Source organism: Sminthopsis crassicaudata, chromosome 4 (genome assembly GCF_048593235.1).
Source record: "Sminthopsis crassicaudata isolate SCR6 chromosome 4, ASM4859323v1, whole genome shotgun sequence".
Lineage (NCBI taxonomy): Eukaryota > Metazoa > Chordata > Mammalia > Dasyuromorphia > Dasyuridae > Sminthopsis > Sminthopsis crassicaudata.
This window is the reverse complement of record NC_133620.1, coordinates 347051483-347076994: the sequence shown is the minus strand read 5'-3', so window position 1 is coordinate 347076994 and position 25512 is coordinate 347051483. Positions and strand designations below refer to the sequence as shown.

Below are 25512 nucleotides of genomic sequence, written 5' to 3'. Positions count from 1 at the left end.
CGTTACTAGTACTATATAATGATGAAAACATGGTAATGTTTCCATTTCCTAATTTTCATATTTAAATAAAAATAAAAATGCAGAAAATACAGCTAATTTTGACATACAAAAAGAAACAATTGAAGCTTAACTTTGTCATTTGATTCTGTCATTTTAAATACCATACTACACTGGTCTTCACAATAAATAACAGGCAATTTATATATGAGGATGTACAGAATAATTTTTAACATTAAATTTAATGCTTATATCCAACTTTATTCAAGTAGAGATGAATTAAACATTTATCAAGACTACAGTAAATTCTAACAGATTCCACAATTTGGAATTTGGAACAATTCAAATATAGTGTGATTCTTATTTGATAAAATGTTCAAAATATTTCTTCCTTTAAATTTTCAGTCTTAGTGACAATAAGAGGAATCCAATCTAAAAGCAGCACCTTTTTTAAACAAAATATTTAAAAAATTAAGCATTCCTTTGACATAATTCCAACTTCCAAATAAAACAATCCCTATAGATTTGTTATAGTAATTATTTGTTTGTGGGACAACATAAGTTTACCATAAATGCAATTTTAAAATAATATACATCTTAGTAGCAATACTCATGTATGTGTCCATATATAGTTTACATTTTAATAAAATGGATTTTAAAAAATATTTAAGACACTTCAACATATTACATTGTTCATTTTTTATTATTCTAAATCAATGTAAGTCTTATTGCATGTAAACTGAATCACTTCCTGTGAAGTTTTACTTATCAACCCAAAAAGACTATAAGTTTTTTCCCCATAGAAAGAGTACCTTTCAACATATGTCAGAAAATGGGAATTATTAAATGTTCTTTTCCCTTATATGTATAACGATGCAAAGATTTAAAAAAAAGCCTATTCAGTCCTTATAACATTCTGAAATTTATCCAACAGAACTATTTGCTTAGCTTACATAAGAAAATGTTATTTGTGTATAAATTAACTGCACTTCATACATACATAATGTTTTATCAATATAATGAAAGGGTCTTCTGTGGAGGCAGCAAGTGTGGGGGTAAAAACACCAGACTGAAGATGCAGAGAGACTAGTTCCTGGTCTTGTCTTCCATTTATCTAGTTGTTTGTCTCAAATAAATTAGTTGTTACCTTATTGTATAACAAGGATATTGAATTACTTGATTTCTATAACCCCTTCAACTAATGTTCCATAATGCTATTATTGAGGTTGGGAAGAGGACGCCAAAAGTTATAGATGGGTGTCATGAGGTGTCTCCAAAAAATTTGCAGGTTTCAACCCATTTCCTAGTCAAGGGGCAAAGTTTATTGTAATCGTAATGCCATTACAAAGCAGGTTGAATTTTCAAAAGAAATTAGCAGAGAAACAGAAGCAAGGGGACACATTTATCCAGCTTTCTATCATTGACATACTAATTCTGTGGCCCAGGAGTGGTCTCTGGAATTTGGTTACCACTGACCAACAAATTTTCTGATAGTCAGCAATGAACTGAGGAGTGGTCTCTGGAATTTGGTTCTTGATGACAAGATTGTCAGTCAGCAATTAATTGAGGAATGGTCTATTCAGAATCAGACAGATTGTCAGAACAATAGTATTCCTAGGTTGGGTATATGGAGAGGGGGCAAAGCCAGAGTATTTTGGAATCAGATAGATTACCAGAACAGAAGTCCCCCAAGGTTGGGGTAGGGGGGAGGGCTATATTTCCCTAGAAGCTATACCATATAACTATTATTCAAAATTTTTTGATATACTTTATTCTTCAAAGTATAAAAATAGTGTAACTAATTTTTTTCTATATGATTACTAATCTTGTAATATGATGATTAAGAATGTAATGGAACATTAATATTACATATCTAATCCAGCCATGTACTGTCACCTAAAGTCAAGTTTTTCAGTAGCTTTCCTATTGCTACACATTTTTTCAGAGATCAGGGGCAAAACAATACATCAATTCAAAGGTATTAAGTTCCAATCTCTGCTACTGTTGTACTTGGCAGAGTTACCATGGGTGAACCAATTAATCTCTGCTAACTACTATGGCTTCTCAGTCATTGTCTTATGAAGACCAATCAAGTACTCAAATGACCATACAACTAATTCAGACAAAAAGCATTACTATTTAGCAGAAAACAACACATTTTCTTCTATATATAAATTTGATACTAATACTATCAGCAGGATAAATTAAACTGATCAAATGCAAACACATAATCAAATCATGTCTAAAAAGCACAGTACTACAACTGAAATAGAAAGCATAGCAACTTGGGGAGGAAAATATTAGATTTTTATTGGACAAATTGGGCAGTTGTTCTTTGTTTCTATATTCTCACAAAATTGATGGTTTCGATTAAACAAATGTTTAATTTTTTTCTTCTCACTTCAGATAAGTGAATTGCGTTGAGCTCAGAAAAATTTGGAAGATAAAAAGGTTCTTGAGAGAGACATGGCATTTTTGTAAACTAATTAAGGCAAGAGTTGATTGTTCATATTATAATGCATTAAAATGATGATGTAATTTATCCAACAGATTCACTATATATCCCATATGTTTATTTATGGAGACAAGTCTATTTCTAACCAGAAGACAAGCATTCCAAGGTGTAAGAAGGCTTGTTTATGGATTTTGACTGGATGCACGTGCTGTAGGGTCAACTTATCACTAAACAATTAATTGCTGATCAACTGTTGATGGCAAAAATAATAGTAGGATTATAAAAACTGAATACCACTGGGTAATAACTTATGTGGTTATTTCAATGGTTTCACTCTTTACTGTCATAAGAGGTTCAAAGTGACAAAAGTGACATGTCTATATTTTCTATAAGATCTGCCTTCTTTTTTATTAATGCTTTTTATTTACAAAACATATGCATGGATAATTTTTCAACATTGACCCTTGCAAAAGCTTGTGTTCCAAATTTTTTCCTCTTCCCCCATCCCTTCCCCTAAATGTCAAATAATCCAATATATGTTTAAATATACAATTCTTCTATGCATATTTCTACAATTATCATGCTGTACAAGAAAAATCAGATCAAAAAGGAAAAAAAATGAGAAAGCAAGCAAAATGCAAGCAAACAAGAACAACAAAAAGAGTGAAAATGCTATGTTGTGGTCCACACTCAGTTCCCACAATCCTTTCTCTGAGTATAGAAGGTTTTCTTTGTCACAAGATCATTGGAACTGGCATCAATCATTTCATTGTTGAAAAAAGCCACATCCATCAGAATTGAAGATCTGCTTTGTTTGTTTTGTTTTTTGCTGAGGCAATTGAGGTTAAGTGACTTGCCCAGGGTCTAACAAGTAGGAAGTGTTAAGTGTCTGAAGCTGGATTTGAACTCAGGTCCTCCTGACTTCAGGGCTGGTGCTCTATCCACTGACATCTGCCTTCTTAAAACAGAGTTCATAGTGTGTCCCTTTTCTCTCAGTATTATAATAATCTCACAGGGCTGATATGAGGAGAAGACCTGGATTCAAATCCCACTGATAATTACTATCTGGGCAATTATGGGCAAGTCATTTAATTTCTCTGAGCCTCTGTTTCTTCATTTTCTACAAAATCATTTTCTTTTTTTGAACAATAGTTTTATATTTTCAAAATATATGCAAAAATAGTTTTCAACATTCACACTTGTAAAACCTTATGTTTCATATTTTTCCCTCCCTTCCACCCACTCCCTCCCCTAGACAGCAAGTAATCCAATATATGTTAAACATGTGCAATTCTTTTATACATATTTCCACATTTATCATGCTGCACAAGAAAAATTAGATCAAAAAGGAAAGAAATGAGAAAGAAAAAAGCAAACAAACAATAACAAAAAAGGTAACTATACTATATTGTGATCTACATTCAGTCCCCACAGTTCTCTTTCTGGATGCAGATGGCTCTTTCCATCACAATCTATTGGAATTGGCTTGAATCACCTCATTGTTGCAAAGAGTCACGTTCATCAGAGTTGATCATCATATAATTTACAAAATCATTTTCAAAAAATAGTTGTTTTTCCCCAACCAGTCCATCTTCATCTTCTTCATTAGGATTATTAATAACTTCCAGGTCAGCCTCAAATACTTTCACCAACTTCTCTTTCTTGTTTTTTCTAAAAGACTTTTCCTCTGGGTATCAATCAGATAAAGGTATAACTTTATGAGAGATGGCACTATATTCAGTAGGTAGTTTGATTCTTATGCTTACCTCAGCGTTGCCAGTTTGAGAATAAAGAAACTTCAGAAGATCACTAGATATTTGTTCTTTGGTGCCTTGGTAACCCATACCATATGCACTTGTATTCTTTTTTCAAGCAATAATCTTATTTTTTCACTCTTCTCCTATAATTCTTGTTTGAGTTGGGCCACCTGATGATTCAGGCTAGATACCCTTGGGTTTAATAATCTTCTTCTTCTTCTTGTAGGAGATCTTGGCAATAGTCTTTACCATAATTCTCTCCTATGATACTAGGAAAAGAAGCATTACCATCAGTCTGGGGAATGCACTCAAGAAGGTGCATAAATAATATAAACATACCCAGAAGGGTAAGACCCATTAGTAGCTGAGGATGCTTGGCTTGAAACATTAAACTTCTGGTCGTTCTTATCAATATGTAGTTTCTCAATGCTTTTTTGTTCTTTTCCTGTTCATTCTTTAGAAAAACATCATCATTAAAATCTTTCAAAAGAATAAAATCAGGATTCTTGAAGAGGGTAGATATATGAATTCTGCTGGAGCTCAAAAATTATTTTTATATATTAGTAATGTTTATTTGCAAATACAGTAAGGTTAAACGAACATTTCCTGTACTGTTACCCACAAAGTCCAAGAGAGATAAGGCAATATGATTTAGCAAGTCAGATGAAATCCATTAAATGAGTTATGCTTTGCTGGACAATGTGATATTGTCCTTCAGCAAACCCAAATCAAGTATTTTATATTCTAACTCCATCAGCTTCTATTGTTCAAGGCAGCAAACTGAAGAGACTGCATCATCTGTGTGATGAAGATGTAAAGATTATTTGCATTCTTTCAGAACAAATTTTAGGCTGTTTGAAAAACCACAATTGCTGGGTATACACAATACAAGCAATCCTGAATCTGAATCACAGATGATCCCAGCCTGCTGAGCAGGAGGAGGGCGAGGATGTATCCCAGAGTTTGGGGATGCAGCTGCTGCAGAGCCCCAGACCGAGGAGCTACTTCCTCCGCAGCCTCCCTCCCACGCCCCCACCCCCTCGCCTTCTCACCCCACCTCGTGCCATCCCCAGCCTCAGCCGCCTTGCCTCCCGGAATAACGATAATTATCTCTTTATATTACAGTTTGAGATCTGGTACGGCTAAAATCACCTTCCTTCACATTTTTTTTTCATTGATTCCCTTGATATACTTGACCTTTTGTTCTTTCAGATGGAATCTTGTTATAATTTTTTCTAGCTCAACAAAATATTTTTAGGTAGTTAGATTGATATAACATTGAATAGATTAATGTAGGTCAAAATATAATTTTATTATATTGACTTAGCTTACCCATGAATAATATTTTTTCCAATTGTTTAGATCTGACTTTATTTGTATGTAAAATGTTTTGTAATTGTGTTCATATAGTTCCTAGGTTTGTCTTGGCAGGTAGCCTCCCAAGTACTTTATATTATCTCCAGTTATTTAAATGGAATTTCTCTATCTCTTCTGCTGGGTTTTGTTATCAATATATAGAAATGCTTATGATTTATATGTTTTTTTTTAATTCTGCAACTTTGTTAAAGTTACTAATTATTTCAAATAGTTTTTAGTTGATTCTATAGGATTCTCTAAGTATACCATTACATCATCTGCAAAGAGTGATAGTTTTGTTTCTTCATTGCTTATTTAAATTCTTCTATTTCTTTTTCTTGTCTTATTGTTATAGTTAACATTTCTAGTATAATAGTGAGTAATAGAGGTACTGCTTTACCCCTTATCTTACTGGGAAAGTTTCTAGCTCATCCTCTTTAAAGATAATGCTTGCTGATAGTTTTAGATAGATGGCTCATATTTTTAAAGAAGAACTCCCTTTATTCCCATGCTCCCTCATGTTTTAAAAATTAGGAATAGGTATTTTATTTTGTCAAAGGCCTGTTATGCATCTGTTGAGATAATCACATGATTTTTAATAGTTTTGTTAATTAGATAGTAAGTTATGTTAATAGCTTTTAATATTGAATCAAACCTTGCAGTTTTGGTATAAATCCTTATGATATGTTGCTGTAATCTCCTTGATGGTATTTTATTTAAATTTTTTGCATCAATATTCATCAGGGAAATTGATCCATAGTTTTCTATTTCTGTGTTGGCTCTTCCTGGTTTAGCTATTAGTGTCATAATTGTGTCATAAAAGGAGTTTGATAAGACTCCTTCTTTGCCAGTTTTTTTCCAGATAGTTTACATAGTATTGGGAAGAAATATTATTTAAATATTTGATAGAATTTATTTGTGACCCCATTTGTCCGGGAAGATTCATTGGTGGCTTGTTAAATTTTTTGTTCTATGATTGGATTATTTATATATTCTATTTCTTCTTCTGTGAATTTGGGTAATTTATATTTTTGTAGATATCTATCCATTTAGATTGTCACAATTATTTGTATGTACTTGAGCAAAATATTTCCTAACAATTGTTTTAATTTTCTCTTCATTGATGGGGAATTAACTTTTTAAATTTTTGATACTGGTAATTTTGTTTTTTTCTTTCCTTTTTTAAATCAGGTTAACCAAATGGTTTATATATTATATTGTTTTTTCCATAAAACAGCTTCTAGGGATTTTAAAAAATTAATTCAATAGTTTTCTTTTAATTTTGTTAATCTTTTCTTTAATTTTTAGGATTTCAAATTTGGGGTTAATTTATTTGAGGATTTAAAATTTTTTATAGTTTTTTTTTAGTTGCATTTGCTCTTTATTGATGAAATCAATTAGAGACAACTGTTTTAGCTGCATCCCATAAATTTTGGTTTGTTGTCTCATTGTTGTCATTTTCTTTAATGAAACTATCAGTTATTTCTATGATTTGTCCTTTGACCCATTTATTTTTATTAGATTATTTAGTTTCCAATTAATTTTCATTCTACCTTTCCATTGTCCATTATTGAATGTAATGTTTATTGCATTGTGATCTGAAAAGAAGGCATTTAATACTTCTGCTCTTTCCATTTGATTGTGAGATTTTTTTATGTCCTAATCCATTGTCAATTTTTGTATAGGTGTAATATACCATTGAGAAAAGATATTTTTCTTTCTATTCCCATTCAGTTTTCTCTAGACATTTATCATATCTAACCTTTCCAGAATTTTATTCACCTTTTAACTTTTTTTTTTGCATATTTGTTTATTTTTGTTAGATTTATCTTAGTTCTGAAAGGGAAAAGTTAAGGTTTTCCCCTAGTATAGTTTTATGATCTATTTCTTCCTGTAACTCATTTGACTTCTTCAAAAATTTGGATATTTATGTTATGGATGTATTTATGAAATATATGTTTATACATTTCTTTTAGCAAGAAATAGTTTCCTTTCTTTTCTCTTTTAATTAGATTTATCTTTGCATTTGTTTTGTCTGAGATCATGATTGTTAGCCCTGCTGTTTTTTGTTTCAGCTGAAGAATAATATATTCTGCTCCAGTCCAGTCATTTATCTTTAATCTGTTTCTGTCTTTATTCTTCAAATGTGTTTCTTGTAAACATATATTGTAGGATTCTGTTTTTTAATTCATTCTACTATATGCTTCTGTTTTGTGGGTGAGTCTATTCCATTCATATTTATAGTTATGCAAACTAATTTTACATTCCCTCCATACTAATTTTCCCTGTTTCATCCCCCCTTCTCTTACACTCAACCCTACTGTTTTACCTCTGATCACTGTCTCCTCCAATCTGTCTACCCTTCTATCACTCCTCCCCCAACCCCATTTTATCTTTTTCCCTTTTTACTTCTTTATAGGGTAAGACAACTTTCTGCATTCAACTAAGTATGTATTTTATTCTCTCTGAGCAAATTTTGATAAAAGTAAGATAAAATAGGTCTGTCATGCCTTTTTTATATGAAATAATTTATCTTATTTTATGCCCCCTTCTTTCTTATAATATAATCTTGTTTCTCATCCTTTATTTATTTACTTTTTAGGTATTATCCCATCAAAGTCACCTTATGTTGGCACTTTCTAAGAATACTCCTAATTGTTCTTATAGTAATAAAGTTCTTAAGGATTACAAATATTTTACTATATAGAAATATGAACAATTTTACCTTATTGAATTTCTTATGTTTTCTCTTTTATGTTTCTTTTTTACCTTTTTATGTTTTCCTTGAGTCTTGTATTTGGAGATTAAATTTTTATTCAATTCTTTTAATTAGGAATGGTTGAAAGTTCTCTATTTCATTAAATATCCTTTCCCCTTGAAAGATTATATTAAATTTTGCTGGGCAGGTGATATTTGGTTGTAATTCTAACTTCTTTGCTTTCCAGAATATCATGTTCAAAGCCCTCCAGTTCTTTAATTTGGAAGCTGCCAAATCCTGTAGAATCCTAAGTATAGTTTTGTGATTTGAATTGTTTCTTTTTGGCTGCTTTCAATACTTTTTCCTTGATCTGTGAGCTCTGGACTTTGGCTATGATGTTCCTGGGAATTTTTAATTTTGGGATCTTTTGGATGGTGATCAGTGAATTCTTTTTAATTTCTATTTTGTCCTTTGGTTCCAGGTTATCAGGACAGTTTTCCTTAATTATTTCTAGGCCTTTTAAATATTTTTTATCATGACTCCAATAATTTTTAAATGATCTCTCCTCTTTTCAAGGTCAGTTGTTTTTCCAATGAAACATTTCACATTTTCTTTTATTTTTTTAAAATTTTGTTTGATTAGATCCCCATGTCTCATGAAGTCATTAGCTTTTACTTGTCCAATTCTAAGTTTTAAAGAATCATTTTATTCAGTGAACTTTTGTACTTTCTTTTCCATTTGGCCAATTTTGTCTTTTGGGAGTTATTATTTTTTTTGGTGAATTTTTAAATATTTTTCCCAAGCTACTTACTGATCTTCCTGATTCTTTTTCAGTATTCTTATTTCTTTTCCCAATTTTTCTTCTACTTCTCTAATTGTTTTTTGGGAATCTGAGCTTTCTCATGTAGCCATTTTGACACTCTTTCCTTTTCTGTTTGTGCCTTAATTCTTTTTGTCATTTTCTATGGTTAGGTTCTTTTTTGTTTGTTTCTTACTCATTTTAAATTTAATTAAAATTTTTTCTCTCCCTTTTTTTGGTAGATAGTATTTTTAATTACATGTAAAGACAGTTTTCTTTTTTAAAAATCTATTAGTTTTCAAATTTCACTTTTATAATATTTTGATTTTCATTTTCCTCCTTTCCTCCCTCCTAGTCCTTCCCTTTTCCCAAGATGGTAGTCTAATATAGGTTATACATATGCAATCACATAAAGCATATTTCCACATTAATCATGTTGTGAAAGAAGAATCAGAATAAAAGGGAAAAAAAAAACCACAAAAAAGGGGAAAAAAAGTGAAAATAGTATGCACCAATCTGCATTAAAGCTCCCTTATTCTTTCTCTGGGTGGATAGCATGTTCTATCATGAGCTTTTTGGAATTATCTTAGATCATTGTATTTATTAGAAGAGGCAAGCCAATCATAGTTTACCATCACAAAATCTTGCTGTTATTGTGTACAGCATTCTGGTTCTGCTCATTTAGCTCAGTATCAATTCATCTGAGTCTTTCCAGGTTTTTCTGAAATCTATCATTTCTTATAGCATAATAGAATTCTAATACTTTTTTTTTTTTTTGCTAAGGCAATTAGGGTTAAGTGACTTGCCAGGGGTCACACAACTAGGAAGTGTTAAGTGTCTGAGGTCAGATTTGAACTCAGGTCCTCCTGACGTCAGGGCTCGTGCTCTATCCACTGAGCAACCAAGCTGCCCTTATTCCATTACTTTCATATATCACAACTTGTCTAGCCATCCCCCAATTGATTTACAATTTACAATTCTTTGCTACTACCAAAATATGGTGTTGCAAATATTTTTGCATGTGTGGGTCCTTTTCCTTTTTTATAATCTCTTTGGGCTACAGACCTAAAGTGGTATTGCTGGATCAAAGAGTATGCACAGTTTGAGAGCCCTTTGGGCATAGTTCCAGATTGCTCTCCAGAATGGTTGGATTGGTTCACAATTCTACCAGCAATGCATTAGTGTTCCACTTCTCCCACATTGAAAGCATTTACTTTTCTTTTCTGTCATATTAGCTGATTTGATACATATGATGTGGCACTTCAGAGTTATTTTAATTTGCATTTCTCTATTCAATAGTTACTGAGCACTTTTTCATGTGACTATAGCTAAGCCTTAATTTCTTTACCTGAAAACTGCTTATTCATATCCATATCTTTTATGTAGAAAAATCAAATAACATATGTTGGGCCCTTTGCAAACCTTCTTACTTGAATATAAGTTGTTATGATCAGCTCATTGTCCTATTGAATCTTGTTTAAATGTTTCTACTATTCAAGGCAATGTCACCTCAAGTTACACACATATTTTGGTCTTTTAAAAATTAAAATTTTTTTTCAATTAGCAAGCATTTCTTTTCTTTCCTTTCTACTTCCCTCTGTTAAGCAACGGAAAAAGCAAAATCGTGTTTGTTTCATCATTTTGCTTTGGAGTCATGGTTTGGAGGTGCCTTGATCAAATTTGAATTTACAATGTTGTTAATGTAGAAATTGTTCTGCTCATTCCATTCTAAATCAGCGCATACAAGTTTTCCCCAGCTTCTCTGAAACCATTCCTTTCATTATTTCTTAGAGTATGAGAGCATTCCATCATATTAATGCACCACAAATTGGTCTTTGCAAACTACAGAAGGTCAGGGACAATATTCCTTTTATTCCGTGTGCAAATCTAATTTCTAGTATGATATCACAGTAAGACTTTTGGAGCTACAATGGAGAAAACATTTTTTCAACATTTACTTTTATATTTCTTCCAACAGTTGAAAAATCTAGGGACAAATGGATTGTTCCAAGAAGAAGATGCTACTGATAGCTGTGCTGTTAGCTTTCTTTCTCTATCTCTACTGGGATACTGTGGACTTCCAGACTAAGGTAATACCACCCTCAAATACCCAGGATGTCGATTCTTCTACCTTGGAGATTCAGTCTCTAAAGAAAGTCAAAGACATCTTTACCTATGAAGGAATCTGGTAAGTGTCTGTCCCCCCTGATCTTGCTGGACACTCCTGCTCCTTCTCCTTTTATTACTAGGGTTCTGTCACTCTGGAGGCTTTTTTTTTTTTTTTTTTTTGGTAAACAAATGGAGGCAAGAGAGACTGAAAGATATTGTCTTTTCTGGGAAAAGTTAAGCATGGAAGATGTTAAAATTCTTGAGGTCAGGGTATGTGGTTACTTTAATTTTGCCTCTTTTTTAGTGACTAGCACAGTATATTGCATAACAAATGTTATTGAATGCATGGACGGATCCTTCTCCTGGAAAGGAACGTGATGTATGTGTGTTTTGAGGGGAATGGCCTGCTGAGAGGCTGAGTTCTGGAGGAAATAGCCTCTTTAGGGACTTGGAGCTAGCCTTGAAGTTGATGTGAGGACCCATGGATTGCTGATGACAGTCCCTAGTTCTGGAAGTACTGGAGAATTTGAGAACAGAAGAACTGCTTCTGGATAATGTTTTGTTTCTGATTTAGTGTTTAAAATGGAGCTAGACCCAAAGACCCCAGCTTTTGGGATAAGAAATCACTGTTTGACAAAAATTGCTGGAAAAATTGGAAATTAGTATGGCAGAAACTAGGCATTGACCCACACTTAACACTGTACACCAAGATAAGGTCAAAATGGGATCATGACCTAGGCATAAAGAATGAGATTATAAATAAATTAAAAGAACATAGGATAGTTTATCTCTGAGACCTGTGGAAGAGGAATGAATTTATGTCCAAAGAAGAACTAGAACTCATTATTGATCACAAAATAGAAAATTCTGATTATATCAAATTGAAAAGTTTTTGTACAAACAAAACTAATGCAGATAAGACTAGAAGGGAAGCAATAAACTGGGAAAACATTTTTACAGTCAAAGGTTCCGATAAAGGCCTCATTTCCAAAATATATAGAGAATTGACTCTAACTTATAAGAAATCAAGCTATTCTCCAACTGCTAAATGGTCAAAGGATATGAACAGACAATTCTCAAATGAAGAAATTGAAACTATTTTTAGCCATATGAAAAGAGGCTTCAAGTCATTATTAATCAGAGAAATGCAAATTAAGACAACTCTGAGATACCACTACACACCTGTCAGATTGGCTAAAATGACAGGGAAAGATAATGCGCAATGTTGGAGGGGATGTGGGAAAACAGGGACACTGATACACTGATGGTGAAATTGTGAATCCATCCAGCCATTCTGGAGAGCAATTTGGAACTATGCTCAAAAAGTTGTCAAACTGTGTATATCCTTTTATCCAGCAGTATTTCTATTGGGCTTAAATCCCAAAGAGATCTTAAAGAAGGGAAAGGGACCTGTACGTGCAAGAAGGTTTGTGGCAGCCCTCTTTGTGGTGGCCAAAAATTGGAAACTGCGTGGTTGCCCATCAATTGGAGAATGGCTGAATAAATTGTGGTGTATGAATATTATGTAATGTTATTTTTCTGTAAGAAATGACCAACAGGATGATTTCAGAAAGGCCTGGAGAAACTTACATGAACTGATGCTGAGTGAAATGAGCAGGACCAGGTGAGCGTTATATATTTCAACGACAATACTATATTATGATCAATTCTGATCAACATGGCCCTCTTCAACAATGAGATGAACCAAATCAGTTCCAATAGAGCAGTAATGAACCGAACCAGCTACACCCAGTGAAAGAACTCTGGGAGTTGACTATGAACCACTACATAGAATTCCCAATCCCTCTATTTTTGTCCTGCATTTTGGATTTCCTTCACAGGCTAATTGTACACTATTTCAACATCCGGTTCTTTTTGTACAGCAAAATAACTGTTTGGACATATATACGTATATTGTATTTAACTTATACTTTAACACATTTAACATGTATTGGTCAACCTTCCATCTGGGGGAGGCAGGTGGGAGGAAGGAGGGGAAAAATTGGAACAAAAGGCTTGGCAATTGTCAGTGTTGTAAAATTACCCATGCATATATCTTGTAAATAAAAAGCTATAATAAAAAAATAAAATGGAGCTAGAGGCAGCTGAAAAAATGAATAACAGGATTGGGTAGAAATCCTGGTATTTGCGTGTTTCTAGGAAGGCTATCTTTAGATGTAGATTGAAGGCCAGAGATATGACAAGCACTTCAAAGTTCCACAGTTGAGCTGTCAGAAAATGGAAGCAAAGACCCAGCTTCTAGGCCCAGCTCTGTCTCTTCCTTTGTGATATAGGAAGTCGTGGGACAGAACACTTGGATGGAAGACTTCAGTTAAAGTGGAGATGGGAGGCCCTAAAGGAAATATAATTGATAAATCTGGTGACCAGGTGTTAATTCCTGGGGCTGACTTCACATCTACTCTTGGAAGGCTAAGAGTATCTGGATTTTAAAAGAGACCCAGAAGAAAAATTCATTTGACTGGACCGCCCAAAGGAAGAACTTTGAAATATATCATAATATATTTGAAAATAGGTGGTGGCAGTTGAAGGGAAGAATTTTGAATAGAGAAGACCTTCCTATGTCTATTCTACCCTATGACTAACCTTGCTTTCAGGCCATCTATTTAAATCACAAATTCTTAGAAGTAGATCAACTCATTCAATTACTTTATCCTATAGTTGAGGACAGTGGCTAAAGTTTCCTAGCAAGTTTGTAGAAGAACAGGGGCAAGAACCTAGACTTTCTAATTCTTATTCTAGAGCACCCTCGTTACTGTTATATTACTCTGCAACATAACACTCTCACTCCTATCTTATGCTTGACACTGATGCTTACGGTCCAACAAATGTCTCCTGCGGATGTGCCCCAGTGCTTCAGCTCCTAAATAAGTAGCTATGTGCTTTTAAAGCAGGTCACTTAACATCACTAACATCTCAGTCTTCTCATCTGTGATGCAGACAATGTGAGCACAGGCAAATCTGAATATAGTTTATGATCTGCAAAGTTTGAAATACTTTGATGCAGCTTCTATTTGTGCTCAGTGACAGTAAGTCTAATTAAATTATTTTGAGACAATTGGTGATCATGTTGGAGATGAGTGGGAGGAAGAAAGAGAGAGGGAGAGGGAGAAGGAGAAGGAGAGGGAGAGGGAAGAGGAGAAGAAGGAGGAGGAGGAGGAGGAGAAGAAGAAGGAGAAGGGAAGAGATGGAAAAAGAGGGAGGGAGGGAGGGAAGAAGAGAGAGAGGAAAAGAGACAGAAAGAGAGAGAGATACACAGAGACACACACACACAGAGGGAGAGAAGGAGAGAGGGAGAAAAAGAGAGGAGAAAAAGAAATTAGAAATTCAGAGAGAGTAACAGACAGAAACAGATTAGAGACAGAGAGAGGAGAGAGAAAGAAATTAGAGAGAGACAGAGAGATAGAGATAAGAGAGAGACAGAGGGAGAGAGACAGATTAGAGACAGAGCACAAGAGAGAGCCTGAGAGTACACTCACAAGCAAGCCAGAGCTCAATGGCCCCAGGGCTGTGCTATTTGCCCTTCTCCCCCTAGGGTTCCTTGGGTAGAGTGGTGATTGTTGCAGCGAGGCTTATGAAGTGTAAGACTTCAGATCCCCTAAGGGGCTCTACCATAGTTAATATGTCTTTGTCCCGGAGTAATCCTGTAGACTCAATAGCAGTACTCGTGGCAGGTAGCCCAGCCCATCCCAAACTTTGTGCCAGCTTTTTTTTGATATGGGAATCAATTCCAGGCCACCAGATGTAGTTTCTAGCCAATGCTTTCATGTGAACAATTCCCAGCTGTTGTGTTTGTACTGTGGCCAAGATAACGTGACAATTGCCTTCAGAAATCACTATGGAATTACCCCATAAAAGTCATCCTCCATGGGCAAATAATTCATGTAGACAGCTTGCAAATGGCCCAAGTTCCTCAGGCACATTATCTGTTGCGTTTTTCTCTATGGCCCTTCCCTCAGGTTTGTCAGCACTCGTGGTGCTGAGGCAGCTGGGCTCACACATGGGAGAGGGCTCTGCCCAACACCTCTCCGCTGTGGGAGCGGGCTCTCCTGAAGCACAGATGCTGGCTCCGAGCACCACTGAGGCGGGGCTGCTGATAGGAAGATAGAATAACAGCTCGTCATAAAAGTCTTATGGGTTCGTGGGGTCCAGAGCATGTATCCTGCCCATTGATGGTTATTTCTCCCAACGGAGTGCTGTGGAACCAACTGAGTTTATTAGACAGAGATACGCTTATATGGGAGAATGGGACAGCAATGAGATGAGGGGCTTGGGCCCATTTGGGATTCTGTGCGATAAATGGCTTTATTTGATCAGCCTGAAAGGATAGGTCAAGGGAGGTCTTAGAACACCAGGATTCTGAGCCAGAGAAAGAGTGGGATTGGGGGGGGGGGTGGAGAGGGAGAGAGCTGAAGTGATCAAGTTCTGATGTTGCTTTCCCTTACTTGTAAAAACTCAACGCCAAAAAATCGCCAATGTAACAAAAGAGAGGACCTAAGAGATGGTGTAATTAACAGGCGTTGGACAGAGTCCCATGAGAGACTTTCAGGATGTTTGTGGTTTCCTATGTATGGGTATAATCTGTTTCTATGAAGCAGATGGTTATTCTACAGGCCCCCTCCCACTGCATGATTCCTGGTAAAGTACATCCTTCCAAGGATTCTCCTTTGAGATTTTTATCCAATACACTGGAGGCCTTCCTCTCCATCTCCCCTCCTCCCCAGGCAACTGGGGTTAAGTGACTTGCCCAGGGTCACACAGTTAGGAAGAGTTAAGTGTCTGAGACCAGATTTGAACTCAGGTCCTCCTGACTTCAGGGCTGGTGCTCTATCCACTGCACCACCTAGCTGCCCCCTCTATCTTTTAATAATGTCAATATAAGGATTTACAGTAGGAAGGGTCAGCAGCCATCTGGTCCAATGTCTCTTATTATAGATGAGGAAAATGATATCCAGAGAGCAAGGATTTCTCCACTAATTTAGATTTCCAAATTCCCCTGCCTTCTCTACTGTTAATTTTGTTTTAACACATTATTCAAAACTCCTACATAGCCACAATTGAATAAATCCTCCCATAATATATAATCCCCCAAATAGTTAAGCAAAACAGCATGAGAAAGCCATGTAAATATCATACAGAAGGTGGCCCACACAATCTTATACTTTATTTTTTCTTTGTTACAAAAAAGGAATTGGTAAGTACCAGTGTATTGGCCAAATGTTCTCTATATTTATTTATTTATTTTTTGCAAAGCATTTGGGTCAAGTGACTTGCCCAGGGTCACACAGCTAGGAAATGTTAAGTGTCTGAGGCAGATTTGTACTCAGATCCTTCTGACTTCAAGGCCAGTGCTCTATCCACTGTACTAACTAGCTGTCCCTTGTTCTTTTTCTTTTTATTTTTTAATAATAGCTTTTTATTTTCAAAATACATACAAAAATAGTTTTCAACATTCACATTTGCAAAACCTTGTGTTCCAAATTTTTCTCCTTCCTTTCTCCCCACTCCCTTCTAGATCGCAAGTAATCCCATATATCAACCTGTACGATTCTTCTATACATGTTTCCACATTTATCATGGTGCATAAGAAAAATCAGATCAAAAAGGAAAAAAATGAGAAGCTCTTTTTATTTTTAATGAAAAGTAGAGTGATGTAGTGGATACAAAGCTGACATTTGAGTCAGGAAGATCCAAATTCAAATCCTGCCTTTGATGTGAACTGTTTTTATGACTCTCGGCAAATTAGTTAACCTTTTAGTGCCTTAAGCAACATTCTGAATCTAAATTTCAGAGATGATGTGGTTAACAGGCAATCACAACTTCATGAAACTTAAAAAGAAAATTAGATATATTTTATTTTATTTTTTCATTTAAAAAATCTTCCCCCCCCCCGTTACATATGAAACATTTTTTGGGTTATACATGCTTATTCATTTTTTACATATTTCCATATGAATCATGTTGGGAAAGAAAAATTCGAACAAAAGAGAAAAACCATGATAAAAAAGAAAAACGAAGAAAAAAAGTGAATATAGCATGTGTTATTTTACAATCAGTCTCCATAGTTCTTTCTCTGGATGTGAATGGATGGCCTTTTCCCTTCAAAGTTTATTGGGATTATCTTGGTTCACTGAACCGATGAAAATAATGAAGTCCATCATAGTTAATCATTACTCAATCTAACTATTACAGTGTACTGTGTTTTCCTCATTCTTCTTGTTTCACTCAGCATCAGTTCATGCAAATCTTTTCAGGCCTTTTAAAAATCAGAGTGTTCATCATTTTTTTATAGAACAATAATATTCCATTACTTTCATATACTACAACGTACTCAGCCATTCCCCAACTGATGGGTAGCCACTGTTTCCAGTTCCTTGCCACCACAAAAAAAGCCACAAACATTTTGCCACATATGGGTCCTTTTCCCACTTTTATGATTTCTTTGGGCTACAGACCCAATAGTGTCACTACTAGGTCAAAGGGTATGCAGTTTTATACCTCTTTGGGCATGATTTCAAATTGCTCTCCAGAATGATTGGATCATTTCTCTTTTTTAAAATTTATTTTCAAAAACAATTTTAAAAAAGAGAAAAACAGAAAAGGAAAATAAAACAAAGCTGTAATTGTCATGTGCGTAACAGAACATCAGGGAAGATTCAAAATTTATAACAGTAAATTACCAGTTCGAAAAAGGAGTAATAATAGTAAAAGAATTTATGTTTGTGAGTGTACATCTTTTCTTTACTTCCTTGTAGGTTGTTATTTTATTTTCTGTTTCACTTTTTTTTTTTTTTACTTTATCAAGTAATAAAGTATGTAAAGTAATAAAGTATAGTTTTTCTTTATACATACACACATACACACACACACACACACACACACGAATCTCTCTGCCCCACCTTTTGCTATTCCTGGTAACTCTTTGTTTTAATTCTGATTCTTTACTTTCCTTGTTATTACTTAACTTCCCCCCACCCATCATCTCTCCCTTTTCTTCTTTCCCCACCCTTTGCTTCTTCCTTTGCCTATCCCTCTCCCCTTATTTCTTTATAGATTTTGAAGCGTGCTATACCCTTCATGGTATATATGTAATATTACCTATTTAACCCATTCCCAATGTGAGTAGGTTTTCAGAGTTGTGAGCCTTCCTTCCCCTTCTAATGCCTGTGTGTCTATTCTTTCTCTTCATCTCATTTATATAACATAATTACTATTTTTGCCTTAACTCTGCCCCAGTCTTTCTTTTGAGATACCCAATTGCTGATGTCAATCTTAAACATATGGTATACATTTCTTATAAAAAATATAAACAATTTGTCTATGCTAAGTTCCTTAAATTGATTTTTTACTTTGGCTCTTATATGTTTTTTTTTTTTTTCTTTTCTTTTCTTTTTTTTTGTTGAGGCTGGGGTTAAGTGACTTGCTCAGGGTCACACAGCTAGGAAGTGTTAAGTGTCTGAGACCAGATTTGAACTTGGGTCCTCCTGAATTCAAGGCTGGTCCTCTATCCACTGCACCACCTAGCCGCCCCTCTTATATGTTTTTTATTGAGTTCAGGTTTGGTTGAAAGAAAGTGCTGAAAATCTGCAAGTTTGTTGAATGTCCAAAATTTTCATTCTATATTATGGATCATTTTACTGGATATGATATTTTTGGCCACAGGCCTAGTTCTTTTGATAGTTGGTAGATATGATTCCAGGACCTGTGGTCTTTTATTGTGGCTGCTGATAAATCTTGTACAATTTTAATTGTAGCTCTAGCATATTTGAATTTTTTTTGTTTCTTGCAAAATTTTATCTTTGATCTGGGTAATAATATTCTTATGTATTTTCCACAAAGGATTACTTTAAGCTGGTGATTGGTGGCTTTTTTTTATTTCTACTTTCCCCTCATCTTCTATCACTCCAGGACACTTTTCTTGGATTTTTTCTTACATTATTGTGTCAAGGTTCTTTTTGGTTACAGCTTTCAGGGAGCCTTATATTTTCTTGTTTTGATATTCTCTAGATCTGTTGTTTTTCTTATGTTTCATATTCTGTTTGATTTTTTTTTCATTTTTAACATTCTATTTTATTATTTCTTGGTCTCTTATAGCTTCACTGGCTTTCCCTTGCCTAATTCTAATTTTCAAAGAATTATGTGTAGGATAGTGACCCTTAATTAAAATCAGAGACTTTCAAGGTAAAAAGCAAAAAAAAAAAAAAAAAAAAAAAAAAAAAAAAAGGATTACAATCTCCCAAGAAAGGGCAACTCCCAACAGACAAAGTGTCAGTTGAGAAGTGCAAAGCACAAGATTATATATGAACTGCAAGACCATGAAGCTATGATGGTCTGTTGCTCTACAAGGGTCTTAGCTGCATAAGCCTAGTACAGACTGGCACCTGTCTTAATTCCCAGACTGTCTAGCATGGAATGTCAACAGCACATTAGATCAACTTAGGGGGAGGGAGGTAAACTTCATCCATGACAGTTTCAGGGCCTCCTGCATGCTCTGTGTCCAGTGTTTCTGAAAAACAGGGCAACTTAAAATACAAGTTTAGGAGATTCCTTAACAATTATTAACAATGCTGACCTGCATTGATAGCAGAGGTTTCCTTACCCTTTAGTTCTTTCTAACAGTAAAAATACACATTTCATCCTGATAACTATTTTAATGCTTTCCTGATGCCTTTTATTTTTAATCACAGTTATTTCTGGATCTACCTGCTCTTTCTACTACTAAGCAAACCACTGTTTTTAACAACAAAGAAAAATGTCACCAAAACCAACCTATTCAATGAATGCATCTTTGTCCAGTGTTTTAAAAAAAAATTTGGTGCCCTGGCAGGTTGCCTTTGTTATTATAGTTTTAAGAATGGTGCTTTTGGTTCTGTCTATTCTCCCTGATTAGTTCATGTAAATCTTTCTCTATTTCTTTGTATTCTTCATATTTGTTGCTCCTTATGGCTCAGTAATATGTTTACTCAGACATTTCTCAATAATTGGACCTATGTTTTATTTTTAGCTTTTTTACTACTACAAAAAAAAGAATTACTGTGAATATTTTTTCTGCAGAAAGGTCTTTTCATGTTGTCAGTAATTTCCTTGTGGAATGAACACTTTGATAATGTGTTAATTTTACTTTTCACATGTAAGTCAAGGCTGTCAGCATAGTGCTCTGTGTATTTCATTTGGCTTTTGAATAATTTATAATATTCCTAGACTGCAGTAGTCCATGATTTTTGGCCATAGAGCAAGTTTCATACTTATACTTTGATTTATTAGATGAATCCTAAAGAGTTCTATGAAGTAAATATAATGGATAAATATTTAACAAATAAATTTTTGTTGTTCAGCTGTTTCAGTCATGTCCTATTCTTTACATCCCCATTTGGGGTTCTCTTGGCAAAGATATTGATGGGAATAGTTTGCCATGTCCTTTTCCAGCCCATTTTACAGATGAGGAAACTGAGGCAAACAGGGTGAAGTGATTTGTTCTGGATCACACAGCTAGTAAGTATCAGAGTTGAGATTTGAACTCAGTGCCAATCACAGCACTCTTTTATTGCTTCAGTTAGCTGCAACACAATTAATAAAAATACAGTAAAATAGATAATTTTACATTTGAGAACTAAGTTAATGTACAGCCTTCAGTGATCCTCATGTATGGTTTAGAGGTGTCTGTTTCTATATGATCCTGTTACCTGTACCATCATATAGTGAGGATGGGCTTCTGAAGCAGCTAGGGACCATTAAAAGTATTCAGTTTCCCAAATATGATCCAATCTGATTACCTTTTATAATTCAATTTTGGACCCAGATAATTCTCTGTGGTTGCCCAAGATAGATACTAATGGCTTAAGTAAGTCAGTGGGCTGCCTGTTTAATCCACTTTCTCCTTTCAGCATAGGTGGATGGTTTTACCAATATCTTTTGTTTGTGCTATGGATTTTACTGCAGAAACTCTGAAGGTATTGTGGGCTTAATAAAATTAACATTTTTTAATTCAACACTCATTTATTATTGTGTCCAGAGCACTAGGAGAGTACCTAAAGGGGAGGAAAGAGGAATAAAATGATGAAAAAGTCACCCAGTCTTGAGCGTCTGCCTCAAGAATCTTTACAATCAATTTATAGACACTTCTAGTTAGATAGTTTCTGATATGTCTTTTAGTTCTAAATTTATGACACTTTGATCTGAATCATTATATAACAAACAACAATGACAAATGCAAATTAGTCCATTAATATATATCTTGGACAACCATAGAGAGAGAATTAGCAGGGTACAAAATTGAATTGTAAAATTTAAATATATTTTGTTTTAAATATAATGTATTAAAATTATAATTTAATATATCATAATATAATATTAAATTTATAAATATAATTTAATAAATATATTAAATATATTTATGAGTTCATTTAATGGTCCCAAACAGGTCAGAGAGAACTTTGGCTGATATCTCATCCAAATCATATCCAAAAAGGAATCTTCCCAAGAACACGCTCATTAAATGATTGTATAGGTTTGAAGGCCTCCAATGAAGGGGAATCTTTCATAACTCTCCCCACCCAAGTCAGCCTTTTTTTAAAAAGTTCTTCCTGATGTGAAGTGTAAAAGGGTCCACTGCTCCTTTCTGCCTTTCAGGACTGATAAAACCTTCCGATTCTCTTGGAATTGGACATCCTTTCAAATATTTCAATACTTGAGGGCTAGAATGCCCTCCCTGCCCCTGTTAAATCACCCTTCTCTGCTCCAGAAATCCCTGGTTCCTTCCACCTCTTAAAACCCTTTCATCTGAGAAGGCTTTAAGCAGGGAACCTTGAAAGCAGAGAAAGTTCTGAAAGGCAAAGATTAAGGCTAATCTTTGGTTTGTGTTGGTAGATAGCCTCTGTGGGAAACACCAGGCTAAGATTAGGGAACAGTTAATGCTCCATTTATCTGGAATGTAGACTGCATGAAAAGGAATAAAACAAGGCTGAAAAGGAGATTTTGAGGCGTTGTAAATGTCAGGGTAAGAAGTTAGTATTTCATTCTGGAGGAAATCGAGGAGCTAGTAAAGGTTTGTGAACAGAGGAGTAATATTGACTGACCTGGACAAATTCAAAGCTTTTTTGGTAGTAGTATACACCAAGTTATCTGTGAAGAGAAATATTTGAGTCACTTTGATAGAAAACTCATCTATTTGTATTCTGTGCAGGACTGTCAGGGTCTGCATTTATTACATACTTAATTTAAAAAAAAAGGAATATTCACTTCAAAGATATAACCAAAACAAACACACAACATTTCCTCAAAACATCTCAGGCATAATCATGGTTTCTGGGGAGATGGAAGGATTAGCTTCGCAGTTTAGTTTAGTTTCTATATAAAATTAGTTCCACCAAGTTCCAGAACCAAATCCCTTCTCTGAACTCACCTTCTAGGACATGGATCCGTTATGCAGAGCTCCAAGGTCCTGTGGTTTATGTTCTTGGATTGTAGAATCCACTTTTTGCACCTGGAATTGAATAGGATCAAAAAACCAAGATCAGAATCCCAAATTCATGTCTCATGGTCACAGGACTTCAAGGGGAAGGAAAAGGTGGTCCTTTCTTGCTCACTGTACTCATGGCATTGCCACTGTTAGTGAATGAATCCTTCATCCTTAGACACTACTAAAAAGAGAAAAATGTGTGTTTAAACCCTGTGAGGCTGTACTTTTAAAATAATAACACAATCCCCCACTGGTATTTTTTCCATTAGCAACCATCCAGTAGATACACTTAGTTCTTAGCAAAGGCTAAGATGGCAGAATAAGAAGTGTTGAGGTTGGGAAAGGGGACCCCAAAAGTTTGGAGTCACAGACCAGTGTTTTCAGGTATGTCAGAAGAATTTGCACGCTTGAACCCATCTCCTAGTCAGGGGGCAAAGTTTATTATAATTGTAATGCTATTACAAGTGGGCTGAATTTCTAAAAGAAATTCATTGACATGCTAATTCTATGACTCATAGGTAGGAAGGAGGAGTGTTCTCGGGAATTTGATTCTTATTGACAAAATTATCAGTCAAGCAATGAACTGAGAAATAGTTTTATTCACTATTGTCTCAGGTGTTTGATCTGTGGGACTATCTCGAGGTCAGAAGCTATCTAAGGTGTGGTCAGAATCAGACAGATTGGGGGTGGGAATTTCCTGAAGCAGACGCTAAAGCCAGAAAATCTAGAATCACTGACATATTACCAGAACAGAAGCTCCCCCCCCCCAAATCAGGGGACAACAAAATGATATTACATCAGAAACACATCAGTAAAACATTCTCCAAAATGTGAGACAGAATCACACAAATGCAGACAACAGGATAGGATAAAACATTGTGCAATGTGAGTTCATATGTAAACAGCAACTTACAACCCCTGGTAGTGCAGCACCTGGTGATTTTCTCTTATTAATCTTCCTTCCTTCCTTCCTTCCTTCCTTCCTTCCTTCCTTCCTTCCTTCCTTCCTTCCTTCCTTCCTTCCTTCCTTCCTTCCTTCCTTCCTTCCTTCCTTCCTTCCTTCCTCCCTCTCTTCATCCTTCCTTCCCTCCCTCCCTCCCTTCCCCTCTCTCTCTCTCTTTCTTTCTCTCTCTTTCTTTTTTGAAATCAGATTTTCCTAACTCTAGGTTCTGTGCTCTATCCACTGAGCCACCCTCTATATCCTTTTTCCTTACACTAGGATATTTTTAAATTCCCTGCTCTTCTTTCTGTAGCTCAATTCTAATATCAGGACAACCATTGGAATAAGATGCTGTGTTTAGTATCCTAGAAAGTAGAGGTTCCCTGAAACACTGGCAAATTCAAGGGATGTCAGAAGCTCTGAGCATACAATACTCAACTTGGAATGCTCATATGGAAGCATCATCACCAGTGATCACTTTTGGATAACTTGGGCAAGGTCAAAGTGATGAGAATTAGGTAAGGGATACCTTAAGTGAAATTAGGGTTTAATTGATGGGTTTAATTGATGTCTATGTCAGGTTCGGGGTACAGGGAGTCAAATAGAGCTCTCCTGCAACCCCTTTGGATTTGGCACAAGGATACAGAGTTAAATGAAGTCTAGTAGTGGCGCAGAGTCCCCTGTAAAGGAATTTACAGACCCGAAAACTTAAATTGATAAAAGAAGTTTATTTTGGGGTTTGGAAGTAAGGTTAAAGGTAGAAGACACCAGGGCCAGGGCTGGCACCGGGTGGGCAGGAACCCTTGACATGGCCGGCATAAGGATGACATGTTTGGGGGCTCCTGCAAAGAGTGGACTCCAGTTTCCCTATTTTATAATGGGGGGGCTTTTGGTAATCTTGAAGGGGCCCATGGGTGGAGTCCCATATTGGCTCCTGGTTGGTTTCAGCCAGGGTTAGAATTTGAATAGGATTCAATGAGTTTTTAGATAAGGAATGGTTTGTGCTTGGGGTGGGGTTTGGGGAAACCTGAGCAGATCATTAGAATGGGACTGGGACAGCCCAAGTTAGCTCAGATCCGATGGGGGCTGGGAATTAGAAAGGAATCTTAACCCACATTAAAGATTTGCGACTTCTCAGTAAAAATCCAGGGAGGTTAATGGTAACAGGCAGTGGATGTGACTTGCTCTTTAGTGCCTTATTCATAGAGCACTTTCATCTAACCATGAGGTACCAGGACAGGGAATGGAGCTCTACTGGTAGAACCAAAACAAAGTAGACATGTACCTAAGATACAATACAATACAATACAGGACAGGGGCTCAGGTTCTTAAGTTAACTATGTCCTTAAAGAGGTCTAGGATAGAAATTCCTAATTCAAAATAAGCATGTGACAGATTCTAGGAGAAGAGATTACAGATAAAATGAAGAGGTAAAATAGATACTAGGAATGGCCAATAAGAAATAGATTTGGGAAAGCAAGGAAAGGAATTTGGAAGAATCCATTAAAGGAATAAACCATGAAAACTAATACCATATTAGATCCATAGAGGAGTTTAGCAGACTAACTAGAGTTTGCTATAATAAGGAGAAAGAAAGATGCTATTAAAGGGAGTGAGTCCTGAAGCAAAAATCTTCATCATGAGCACATTTTTACAGGGGAAATACAATCTTGGGGGTTTCTCAGAGGAAGTATCAGGGGAGAATTTGGTAGCTCAGAAGGAGGAATCAAAGAGGAACTGGAGGAATACCTGGCAGTCAGGTTCCAGATCTATTTAAAGATGTGCAATCAGTATCTCAAAGGTTGTTTAAAGATGCTCAGAAGTTTGAGAAGATTGATAAAGAGTTCCATCTTCACAATTACTTTATATAAACAGGATAGTCTGGGACTTGATGGATTTCTTCCTGAGAAGGAAGCTCAAAAAAC

General features: G+C 35.4%; 1 protein-coding gene and 1 pseudogene across 1 annotated transcript in view; one reads left to right on the top strand and one right to left on the bottom strand.

Moving 5' to 3' along the window:
- Positions 1-3939: 3939 nt before the first annotated feature.
- On the bottom strand, positions 3940-4597 carry LOC141540805 (chondroitin sulfate N-acetylgalactosaminyltransferase 2-like; annotated as a pseudogene).
- A 663-nt stretch (positions 4598-5260) lies between these two features.
- LOC141539029 (beta-1,4 N-acetylgalactosaminyltransferase 2-like) overlaps positions 5261-25512 on the top strand; it is a 76038-nt gene continuing 55786 nt past the window's right edge. Inside the window, exons 1-2 of the mRNA XM_074261240.1 lie at positions 5261-5345; positions 11041-11250. Of these exons, the coding sequence (XP_074117341.1) occupies positions 11060-11250 (191 nt within the window). The 5' untranslated portion in view covers positions 5261-5345; positions 11041-11059. The remainder of the gene's footprint in view (positions 5346-11040; positions 11251-25512) is intronic.